General features: G+C 41.8%; 1 protein-coding gene across 4 annotated transcripts in view; it reads right to left on the reverse strand.

Moving 5' to 3' along the window:
- Positions 1 to 12,233, reverse strand: part of golim4a (golgi integral membrane protein 4a) — a 35,572-nt gene extending 23,339 nt beyond the window's left edge. For all 4 annotated transcript variants that reach the window (XM_083773791.1, XM_083773790.1, XM_083773789.1 and 1 more), the window contains exon 1: positions 11,528 to 12,233. In XM_083773791.1, the coding sequence (XP_083629917.1) occupies positions 11,528 to 11,714 (187 nt within the window). In that variant the 5' untranslated portion in view covers positions 11,715 to 12,233. The remainder of the gene's footprint in view (positions 1 to 11,527) is intronic.
- Between the last annotated feature and the right edge of the window lie 144 nt (positions 12,234 to 12,377).

Here is a 12,377-nt window from a genome sequence, read left to right on the forward strand (position 1 = left end):
AATCGAAAATAATCGAAAATAATCGAAAATATAGCCAAAATATAGGCTAATAAGTAAGGCTGCATGATATATCGAACATGTACCTTCATCAGAGTGGAGAATATAAGTATAAATCAAGTTAAGCAAAGCCACTCTTCTCTGCCCCTCTCTCTAACAGACACAGTTAACGATCGCTTGTTAAGTGCCTGCCAGACAGACAATCAGATGAAATGAAGGCAGGTGTAGAGTAGAGTGTAGACTAGTAAACTGAACATGTTCTCTTTATATCAAGTACCGTAATTTCCGGACTATAAGCCGCGGCTTTTTACCCATGATTTGAACCCTGCGGCTTATACAACGGTGCGGCTAATCTATGGATTTTTACAGCTAACGCAGAGCCATCTCAGGCTCTGAGCTAACGTAGCTGCGGCTTATAGTCCGGTGCGGCTTATAGTCTGGTGCGGCTTGTATACGGGATTTTCCCTAAATTTGGCTGGTGCGGCTTATATTCAGGTGCGGCTTATAGTCCGGAAATTACGGTACATCCAAATGGATTTCATTTTCCATCCTGAATGGCAGTAACTAGCATACAATGAGAACTGAGAAGATCTCCACAAAGGTTTACTCATCAAAACTGATTATAAAACTGTAACCATCAAAGTTTGCAACATATAATGGTTATGTGACCATGGCATGTGCATAATATAAAATCTTAAAAGTTTTATATGATATTGATTAAAAAGAAAAAGAAAGAAAGAGCAGAGCTGTCGACTATTTGATTTGGCTGATGGTCACTTTGTGGCATCCCTAATATGAAAGTCTGCATAATCTATCTTAGTAAAAAGAGAAATGCATATCATGTGGACCTGGCCCGGGTCCACATGATATGCAGTTCTCATATCCTCAGGTCACCTGGAGATCCACGGCTCCAATGTGGAATTCACAAGAAAATGTGAATTTTACATTTTGTTTTTGAGGCCAAGCCAGTGACGTCAATCATCTATATTATAACATGATCAGTCATTTATGACACATCTATGAAGTATGATACATACCAGTAAGTACAAGCTCAAGGTTTCAATCAATTCAACTCACTTCAATTACAAAATTAATAAAGTTCAATATTAATTAAATCAAATCAAACTTAAAGTTACTTATTTGTCCTACTGGCAGTATACAAAATATATTTTGGTGCTGCTGTTGGTCCAGCAGCTTATGCGATTAGGTTCAGAGAGAGAGAGTGAGAGCGAGAGAGAGAGAGAAGTGCTGTATACTCGAGAAAACTACACAGCTTCCTGCAAATTTTGTGAGCCTATGAGCTTGTTCACACTGCGTGTGCACATAAAGGCTGCTGGAGCTAGCAACAATGAAATATCACTGGGAATAAAGAGTGAAGGGAAAGAAGGCCCATAAAGAGCAAAGAAAAGAAAACAGCCTTAGGTGAGCCTGTGTCTAGACTGCCAGGGTAGGGTACTGCAGAGCCCCCAAGTCTCAATAATAACTCTAGTTCTTCCCCGTTCTCCTCACTGCCTATATCTTTCCTGCCTTGTGGGCTGGGTTGTCAAGCTGGTGATGTGGATATACTTCCTGAATGCCAGCTGAAGAGACTAGGGCAAGCTGTAAACTATTCTGCCTTACACCAACCCCAGTAGAACAGAATGACAGAGAGGAAATAAAGCGAGAGAAAGAGACAGAGATATACTGTAGATACATAGCAATATTGCTCTGTGAATCCACTAAAACCTAGCCTGACACTCAGTCTGAATTTTCATTTTGTTTCACTTCATTATTCAGACTGAAAGCCCTCCCCACCATAGAGTATAAAGAAGGAGTCACCGCAGTGGGGGCAGCCATGTTTGTTGTTTGACACTGTCGAGTGACGGGGTTGATGGCCAATCAGCTGCTGCGATGAGATTTTCGATCGAGACTGACACCGCCGTAGGCAGAGTCACCAGACCTGAATCGCCAGGACATCATTTTTTTAATGGTAGCGATTCAGGGCTGGAGCCAGGCTAACTAAAGCCTGCAACAAACGTAAGAATCATCCCTTGAACCCCAGCATCCCTATTCTGGGGGGAAAGTTCACCAAAAATAGCATATCTGCAAGCACACAACGTGTTACAATGCGATGCGTAGTGATCTTGTAGATTATTTTGGCAAAGGAAATCAACTCAGGTCTGTTTTACTAAGAATAGAGTTTAAGACTTTTACGTGGTGAAAGACTAATCTGTGCTCACATTATGAAAAGCTGTTCACACGTACTGTAGCATGACCTGCTAACCTAGTTTTGTTTGTTTTGTAACAACGACAGCACACATTGCACACATTTTAAACTGTCACTCAAGAAGACAACGCACTCAACCTGAAGTGATACCACTTTCATGTCAATTAAAGGACCACTTTTCAACATCTCTTCATATAATAGGTCCTCACTAATGTTCATGATAGACAGTCTGTGTCTCATAGGAGGGCTTTGGGCAGTTCGGACACCCGTCCACCAGTGACATCATCATTAGGCATGTATATTTTTTAAACAAGATTTGTTTTAAAATATATTTAGATTTGTATTATCGTGAGAACGATGGCTTCAACTTTTGCCGTTTCTATTAGCTTGGATTCACCATCGATGATGTCACTGGTGGACGGATGTCTGAACTGCCCACGGCCTTCCTATGAGACACAGACGGAGTAGGAAAAATGGTGGTATTTTATCATGAACATTAGTTAGGACCAATTATAGGAAGAGAAGTTGAAAAGTGGTGAAGTGGTCCTTTAATACTTGGCTCTGTACTTGGTTTGCTTTTTTAGCCACTCTAGTCTACACCAAATCTGTTAACCAAAAATGTACACGTCGCAACACAATGTTTTGTGAGCTTGTAGATCAGCAATTCTAGGCAGATGTTTCCCCCAGAATAAGGATGCTGGGGTACTTTAAAAACAAACCTGTTCTCCAAGACGGTTATTTTATTAAAATGTTTATCTTATTATACCACACACACACTCACACACAGTGTCACACACACACACACACACACACACACACACACACACACACACACACACACACACACACACACACACACACACACACACACACACACACACACACACACACACACACACACACACACACACAGTAGCTTGTCATTACTTGCATCACAGTCATATCAGCATGTTATACTCTTGAGGTCATACACTTAGTTTTTGTTTTTAAGGGAAGTGGGCAGTCTCTCCCACTCTCAGTATGTGTTGACCAGGGAGAGAGACATTTAGGAAGCTGAGAGGGACATGGGGGTGGAGGCACAGCAGTGAAGCTTCTGATGGGATTTGATTATAGCTGTACAGTCCCCACATGACGTTCTTATGAGACCTTAACCACTTTTCGGAATCATTACCAAAATATCCGATTTGCAATGCAACACGTTATTTTCCACTGTTCTACTGGCTGCCATGTTCAAATAATAAAACAATGTCTGATCAGTTTCAAATGAGTGTAGAGTGAAGGCAGCAGAGTAGCAGAGTCATTTACAATGTCAGACAAAATGTGTCAATGCCCACTATGAGACCTACTGTGTTTTCAGTTCAGCCCAAAGCGACACACCCTCTTTCTGGGGAATACTGCACACATCCAGCTGAGATCAAAACAGACTAGTATGAGTTTAAACTTTAAAGCTGCAATCCACAACTTTTTTAGTGGATAAAACATTATTTTGACCAATATGTATGTTAAGTAAGTGGTTCCCGAGTAATGTGGCCCATTGCTCAGCAGCAGGGTGAGGCGGTTTAACGCCCTGGACATGACACTAGTATATTGCAGAGATTTACTCCAAATCCAACCCTTGATGCCTTGCCATGCCAATCAGGGAGGCATTGGGTCCCACTTTTATAGTCTTAGGTATGACCCACCCGGGGATTGAACCCCGACCTCCCAAATCTCAGGGCAGACACTAACAATTGATCTGTATGGTAGACTAGAGTATGTTAATACAAACTGCAGTGTTTGTATTTGGTCTGCCTGTTCTGATGTTGAGAAATTCTGATCCTGTGCTCAAGTAGGACCACTACTGGTTTTACAGGTGGTACTACCTGATGGTCAAAATACACTTTCTCCGTTGCAAGCAGGCATGCTCTATTAGCTCAGCTTAGTGTGGTAGACATTTTGGCACTCAGACATGAGTTATTACAGATTGCAATAGTAACTAAATGCAAAAACAGACAGAGAAGAATGGTGTATAGATGAAGTTTCAAGAGGTTTTATAACTTTTATTTGTATTTGTCAGTTGTCACTTACTCGTGTGTAAGTATGAGCAGTGAAATGTTGGATTTGTTTACAGTCAATCTACTGCTCATAGACTTGCAGTCTCCTTTCTTAGGCATGTTGCCCTCTCATTATGTGTTGTCTCTAATGTCTCATTATTTCAGAAATTCCAACAGAATTCTGCAAAAAAAGAGAAGGCCTGCAGGTAGGTAGGCCTGCAGGCATCACCTTAGCCTCCTTATAATTAACCAGTAAGGCGTGAGTGCTGGGCGAGTGCTGGCGCTTTGGCATCGGGGGTCAAATCAACATATGGAATGAATTCTGTACTGGAGCGTGTCTTGAGTGTACAGGGTTTGATGAGGTCAGATCAACATATGGAATGTCAGAACAGGTCAGCTCCATATATGAAGATCTATGCGTTTGAGGTTTTAGGTCAGATGTAGAGTTGCTGGCCGTCTCCATATATGCATATATGGAGATCTAAGGGTCTGGAGGCGTGATGTCACGAGGCGTGACCATATATGGAGACGTGATGTCACGAGGCATGACCATTATATGAAGCCGTGGGTGACTAACGGACATACGGACGGGAGATGCAGGCTTTCATAGTAAATGCGACCTACAGTCGCAATAATCAAGAGTCAGGTTATCCGTATATAGCCTATTGCATGTGCCTTTCAGGCAGCACTGTGGGGGCAGAGATGTCTCTCACTCTCACGGCCTCTGTGTGGGGGGCTCAAACGTGCTTGGTACCACTGTTACAGAACATTACAGTTCAGTGTGGAAACACAGAAATATCGTTATAGTTTAGTTATCATGCTTGGTGTGAACGGCCCCTTCATCCTGTGATTCACTGGGGTGCCCCACAATAGAAAATATCTAATCATGTGTTATTCATACTTTATATATGGCACCCAGGATGCCCTCTGCTTGAACTTATCAATGAAAGAGTTGCTACGACTAGATGTGCTTCCTGTACAAGTAGTTGCTTTGCCAACTCTTGTGGAATCCAAAGAGCTTGATCACATCAGTCTTGTTATCATTCTTGTTTGAAATTGAAGTGATGTCTCTCACATGCACAAGACTGTGAATCTATATTATCAGCTGATATTTATATCTGCAGCAGATGTTACTTTCTCTACCTGCACAAGAAGCATTTCTGTCTAATATTATTCCTGTTTTGACCATGATATACCGTATGTATATTTGACATTTTGCCATCTTGTTATCAGACTTCGTTTACCGTGTTTCTTTCTCTACTCTCTATCCTTATGAGTCTTTTCTTGAACTGCACAACATTGAGAACTTTGTAACATAATGTTGGGATTGGGAATACTAGTACTAATCCAACCAAACAGGTCCAAGCACTGCAGCACCTAGCAACACAATCCCACTAAGCCTACACATCAATGGGTTCATTTTTCCACCTAGCCTTATCTGTTACCCACTTTAGAGAAAACGGGAACCAAGGCTTAGTGACAGCACGTGTCCCCTAAGGCCAATGGATCATGTCCCATATGGTGTTGTTAAAGTGCATGGTCAGAACAAACAAGGGGCCCTAGTAAGGCAGTGACCTTTACTGGTCTCCTGGGTTAGCAGTGGAGAGGTTGGCGTTGGTCAGGGTTGGCTAGTGGTGTGCAGACTGGACGCGTATCAAATCACAAGCAGCACTATTAAATGTTACTGGGATGCCTGGTTTTTGTGTTTGCATGGGTGTGTGTGCACACTGCACACCGAATAATCACATTTGTAATGTATATTGCACAGGTGTACATACTGTATAGATATGCAAATTAGGGATGCTCTGATCAGGATTTTTGGGAGCGATCCCGATGTTTTTCTCATGATCGGCTGATACCGATACCGGTGTTGTGCGTTACCAAGAATTTTCTTCACCAATGCTTTTGAAAAGGTGTCTACTAACATATCCCACCTTGGTTTATATTCAACCACCCTAGGGGAATTGTTGACAGCTGCTGAAAGTTGGGGTACCATCAACAGCATCAAATGTTCTGAATTTCATTATGCTTTAAATAGCATGTGACGTGTCAAACTAGGTGGTTTTCATCATTCTGAATCCATTCCAAGCATTAGTTTTGCACGAAAGACACTCCTTGGGCTAAAAACGGCCATAGACACTTGCCCAAATGAGCCCTAATGTGCTGTCCTCATCACATTTGTGATGACGGCTATGGACTTTTTAAGCCCAAGGAGTGTTTTTCGTGCAAAACTAATCCTTGGAATGGATTCAGAATCATGAAAACCCCCTAGTTTGACCCCAAGTTTGGCCATAGCTACTTGCCCAAATATGCCCAAATGTGCTGACTTCATCACATTTGTGATGACGGCTATGGCCATTTTTAGTCCAAGGACAGTTTTTCGTGCAAAACTAATCCTTGGAATGGATTCAGAATGATGAAAACCACCTAGTTTGACACGTCACATGCTACTTAAGGCATAATGAAATTTATAGAATTTTGCCTTATAATGGTTGTATGGTACCCCAACTTTCAGCAGCTGTCAAAAATTCCTCTAGGGTGGTTGAATATAAACCAATGTGGGATATGTTAGTAGACACCTTTACAAACACATTGGTGAAGAACGTTCTTGGTAAGAAATGTATTCCCAGATTTTATTAATATCCCCTGACTAAAGGGGCAGATTTGAATATTTTGAAAATTATTATATGTCAAAACCCACGTCAAAACTGTTCCTGTGTGGGGAGGAAGGGGAGAATGTTTAGGCCTGTCACAAAGAGGAAAAATGATATACTAAATATACTATATATCTGATTGACATTTATACCACTTAAATGGTGTAAATTGATAGGGTAAATAGCCAATCACAGATAGGGTAAACTGCAGATCACCGGTCAGAGTGAATCGGTGGCCGATTATATCGGAGCATCTCTAATGCAAATGCATGTATACAGTACGTGTGCCTGTGCATATACAGCTGGTTTTACTGGCAAACGTATGTGATACTGATGTCAGTCCTTTCACACACACGACATGCAGTGAATGGTGTACACAGTTCTTTATGGTTGCCCAGAAATATTTACTCATACAACTGCATCAACACAGGCCAAGCGTAAGGCCCAGATGAGTATATCAAACTCATAAATACTCACTCACAATATCGCCCCAAAACTCAAAATGCATTTCCATATAGCTCATGACCTCACATCTAATCCTCTCTCTTTCCCGTCACTGTGAGCTTAGAGGACGTACCATGGAGTATCTGATTCCATGATTACAAAACATGGCTCACCCTGATCCATTACAGTTCAGTGAAAAAGGACAGTAATCAGATTACAGGTGTTGAAAAAAGAAGTAAAAAGTGATTACCTAATTATTACTCAGCAGCAATTGACTGTTTTCCTGGGTGGGGTGCTGGTTGGTAAAGTGTCCAAACTCAGCTGTCTTTTACTCAAATTGTGACTCGGATTACTTTTGCAACTCTAGACAGGTGGGAAGTGGGACTTCTACATCAATCATCTAACTCATCTGACTTCAAGCTGAAGAAGAGCCACTTGTACATTGTAAAAGTCTCCAACCTACTGGAGTTTATATGTAAAGCCTGGATAATTCTGTTGCGAATTCAGTCAAAAATTGTAATAAAAAGAATATAATAATAATAATAATAACAATACAGATTGGGCACTTTCATAGCTATAGAGGTTATGCGCGTGATCATCATACCAGGAAGTTATGCGGAAATGCCTACTTTCTGGCCTTGACAGCCCATACATCCAAACAGAAAAGTCATATTTGATTGCATTAAATTACTTTAATCAACATCAAATTCACCTTGTCACTCACTTTGCCACTCGATCTGTCATTCACTTTATGCATGCGCATACCCTCTATTTATTGTTATTTCAACCTATAGTATTTAAATGTATTGCAAATGTGAAGGTATCGACTCGAGAGGCGTTGCTGTAGTGTAAAAATAGAATCTGATATTCTACTGTGAAACAGAAACAAGTGTTTAAAAAATAAAATAAAAGTGTGCTTCCATGCAGCCTGGCCATCTGCTGATTCAGAGCACGCCTCTGTGTGAAATTCAGAGATGGAGATAGTTTCAGATGTGAATCGGCCATTCATCATCTAAAACAACAATGACTGGGCAATATTTATCACTGCAGAAATTGTTTCATTAGAGGGATGCTATTTTGGTCACGCAAACGTTTGCCAAGACTCTCATAAGAATCCAGATCTAAACTAATATTTGTCCTCCAGCACAGAGTAAATGAAGACCATGATCATTGTAATATCACTTTGTAAATCAGTTACAGGACCAGGAAGAAAAAACAATTAATAATTGTATATGGCACTCAATTTTCTTCCTATAATGAATTGAATAGTAGCATAGCATTATGGCCAACAGACATGTGTATTGCCAAGGCAGACACATCAGGATACATGCACATAGCTGTAAGTGCCAGTTGGTTATTTTAATGACTGACAACAGTGCATCAATAACTCCCACTCCAAATGCCTAAGCTGTAGCCCACCTCTATATATAGGTCACTTACAACATAGCATAGGCTATATCAAATGACCGTTGTCTGAAAATTTACTGCGTCTTCTCCACCATTTCTGAACAATGACAACATGGGTGTGGTGTTTTTCTGCAATGCAAAAGGTCCCAACTGTAATTTTACCTATGGGCAAGTCTTTGTGTTCTCTGAACTGAATACGCTTCGATGCACAGCTTTAGGGGCATGTTGGCTCTGTTCCATAGCTCCAATGCGTTGCATTTAGAACTATGTTACCGATGACTTCCAGGGCTCGCATGAATACAGACCAGCCTCTCGTCTTTAGCGTAAAAAAAATAACGTTTTTGCTACTCACCAAAACAAAGGCGGGTTGTGTCATTAGAAAGCCTACTTTCCTTAAGGAAGCACTCTGAGCCCCCAACCACACGTAGAAACGGTATTTTTTGGCCAGAAAGGGATTTTCTTTTCACCGGAGGAAAATCATTCTCTATGAGTGTTTTCTCTGGGCAATATCTGAAATATTGCTGATTGAATATAGGCAGTATCAATTTGAAATGAATAAAAGATACATTTAGATAGAGAAAGTGAGAAACACTAGAGGTGCCATTCAAGAATTTGAGTGAGAGCTAAAGCAGACTCAAAGCAGTGTGAATTTTGATTTTGGGGGTTTAAGAAGACAGCATAACAATTACTTTCCACTACTTCGTCAGAATTTGAACACCTTTGGGCATATATGTCTATCACGATCAGCTCCATTTGTCTTTTGTGTTTGACTGACATGTTGTGAACATCACACTAACTGAAGAATTTGTAGGAAGTTCCTATACTAGGAACTAGGAAGTTTAGGAACTATAATTTGGTCATTTTAGTGAGCTTGATACCATTGTCTATAGCTTTAGGACTAATGAATAGAAAGGAAGCACATCTAGGCTGTCTTATATCTTAGACTTGTGTCCAATGGCAAATAACAAAAAATCACACCGATGTGAAGTAAGTGGGGGTCCCCGGGAACGCACCCAGGGTGCCGGCACGATTCCGGCGAGCCACCCCACCCACGTCCGAAACGGTTGAGAAATGACAGTTACCGTGTGGGGGTCCCTGTACTGTACTGTACTGTACTGTACTGTCACTGTACTGTACTGGCACACCTGAAATCATATATATATACAGTTAATATGTGCGTGTTTGTGTGTGTGTTAGGTTGCGCACAGGTGGTGAAAAACAACCATGCTGTTTTCATGCTCATAGCCAGCCAGCCAGCCAGCTACCCACACACTCACTTAAAGGTATATTCAGTGATTTCACTCAAAAAACCTTAGGTTTCGTTTTTGGCTGTGGGACCCAGCCTTTCGTCCAATCAGGATAGAGAGTCAAAAACGAAACGAAAGGTTTTTTGACCCCCAGGGGTTAACTGGGGACAGGGAGGAACTCCTTATATGGCCAGCACACTCTATAGTAGGGAGGATTACCACAACAAAACAAAAAAATAAGTGATATTTGAATTAAGTGAAATCACTGAATATACCTTTAAGGAAGTGGTTTGCACCACTTAAAAAGACAATTTACAAGCTCACAACATGTCGCAATGTGATGCTTTGTAGGCTTGTAGATAGTTTTTAGATAGTCTTTTACAATTTAGAACATTTGCTCCAAGATCATAATGTAGTTAAAACTGAGTGCAGCTATACTGTGATGCTACCATCAGCATGGCAGTTGTTAACAGTTGGACACAGAGAAACTAACTTATATACGGTATTCAGTTTCCAGCGGCAGTCAAGTCTACTCTAGCATCCTGTTGCTAGTATGATGTATGTTGTGAAGAAGGGGTAAACAGCATGGCCGCCAATGGCTAAACCCATTCATGGACAGGTTGGTTATTCCACATAGAAGAGACTATAGCCTTCCCAACCCTCTTTTCCGTTGGAGCCCAATGTAACAACGTTATGACTACTTCTAAACTAAGGTACGTAGGTATAGCAGTTGAATTACACTGACATCTCTCTACAAGGCTGTAAAACTGGCTCTGCAGGCTGGAGCACAGGTTTGGTGCAGATGTGCTCTTACTACTATCTCAGCTGAGATGTCCCCCAGGGCAGGGTGGCTACAACAACCATGTGTGTTTGTGTGCAGAGAGACTTGCACCGATTTATACAGTCAATAAATCACACACTCACATTCAAGTACTGTTACGGACTGACACTGTTAGATCTATACAATATACCGGTAGGCTGGAAATAACCATGTAGTATAGGCTATTAGGCTGCTAATACAACTTAATGTTACCTACCGGTAGTTCACAGTACACAATATATAGTAACAAGATTGACACTTGGAAAGTTGCTTCAACTTGACTTCAACTTTTACTCCTTTAAAGTTATCAGTGCATTTAATTAATTTGTAACTCAAATGTTGTGTTACATACAATACAAATGGACCCCTTGACTTAGTGCAATTGGACCCATTGCATTAAAGGTCCATTTGGTTACACTGACTGAGGGCTTTACTGTGCACTGTTACACCAGTTAGTTTTTCAAAGTGGGGTCCAGGGATCCTCAGGGGTCCTTGATGGGTTTCCAGGGAGTCCCCAGATAATTATTGATAGGAACCAAATCTAAATTGACCCTTACATACATGTTACAAATAGGCTATGTAACTAAGAGTACAATACATTTGTACATTTGTCTGTGGTCAAAAATGCATATGAAACGGGGGGTAATCGAAATGAAAAGGGTTGAGATTAACTATACAATCACAACGCTCGTCAGTCATGAGAGGTGTGTTTACAGTACCTTGAAGCTGCGCAGAGAGGGACTCCTGATGCTGCTGGTACTTCAGTGCCATCGCTTCCGTCCTCTTCAGCTGCTTGTGCATCTCGTACGAGATCATCCCCCCGTAGATCATACCGAACACCACGGTGGCCAGCAGCAGCGACTGGAAAATCCTCCTCTGCCTCCGCGAGCACACCCCGCTACCCATGGTGGTAGTGGCGGTGGACCTCCCGCTCCCCTCCGCCCCAGACCGAACGAACCCCGTGTCTGCTGCCTGCTGGAAACTTCCACTCACTTTTCTGCCCCCCCGACTGTTCTGCCCCTCACTGCATGTCCTCCAGATGTTCTTCTACAGGACTTCACCGATGGTCCCTAAACTGTATAGGTGATCAGTGATCTTATGAAGGACTTCTCAGTGATGCATGATCGCCACATCCACACAAACCCCCCTCCAGTTACTTCAGAGGGGCTGAAGCTCAGATTTTTCGTTTTGACTTGAACAACTCGCATCAAACTCCTCCCGTTGTTTCCTGAAAAGCAAGAAGGCAAAGGCAGCGCAACAGTCCGCAGCACCATTCGCGTAATCCTTTACGACTAGACAGATTGAACTAAAGTGCTGCTGCCCAACAGAAGCGGAAAATAGTTAATTTGTTTAGACGGTGGCCTACGTTGCACCTAGTTTAGTGTAGTTACGTGTCACCTAAAAAGCAAAGCAGCTGCCTGCCATCCAAATGCAACTCTAAAAGGAAGTCCCACCCCTCCGAAAACAAGGCCTTAATTACCCTACTCCCGCCCCACAAAGGAAGACATTTTACCCAATTGGTCACCGCAGAGCTCTGTCAAAAAGTTCCTGGAATGTGAGGGTGGAGGG

The sequence above is a fragment of the Protomyctophum parallelum genome (assembly GCF_964188405.1).
Source record: "Protomyctophum parallelum genome assembly, chromosome: 9".
Taxonomy (NCBI): domain Eukaryota; kingdom Metazoa; phylum Chordata; class Actinopteri; order Myctophiformes; family Myctophidae; genus Protomyctophum; species Protomyctophum parallelum.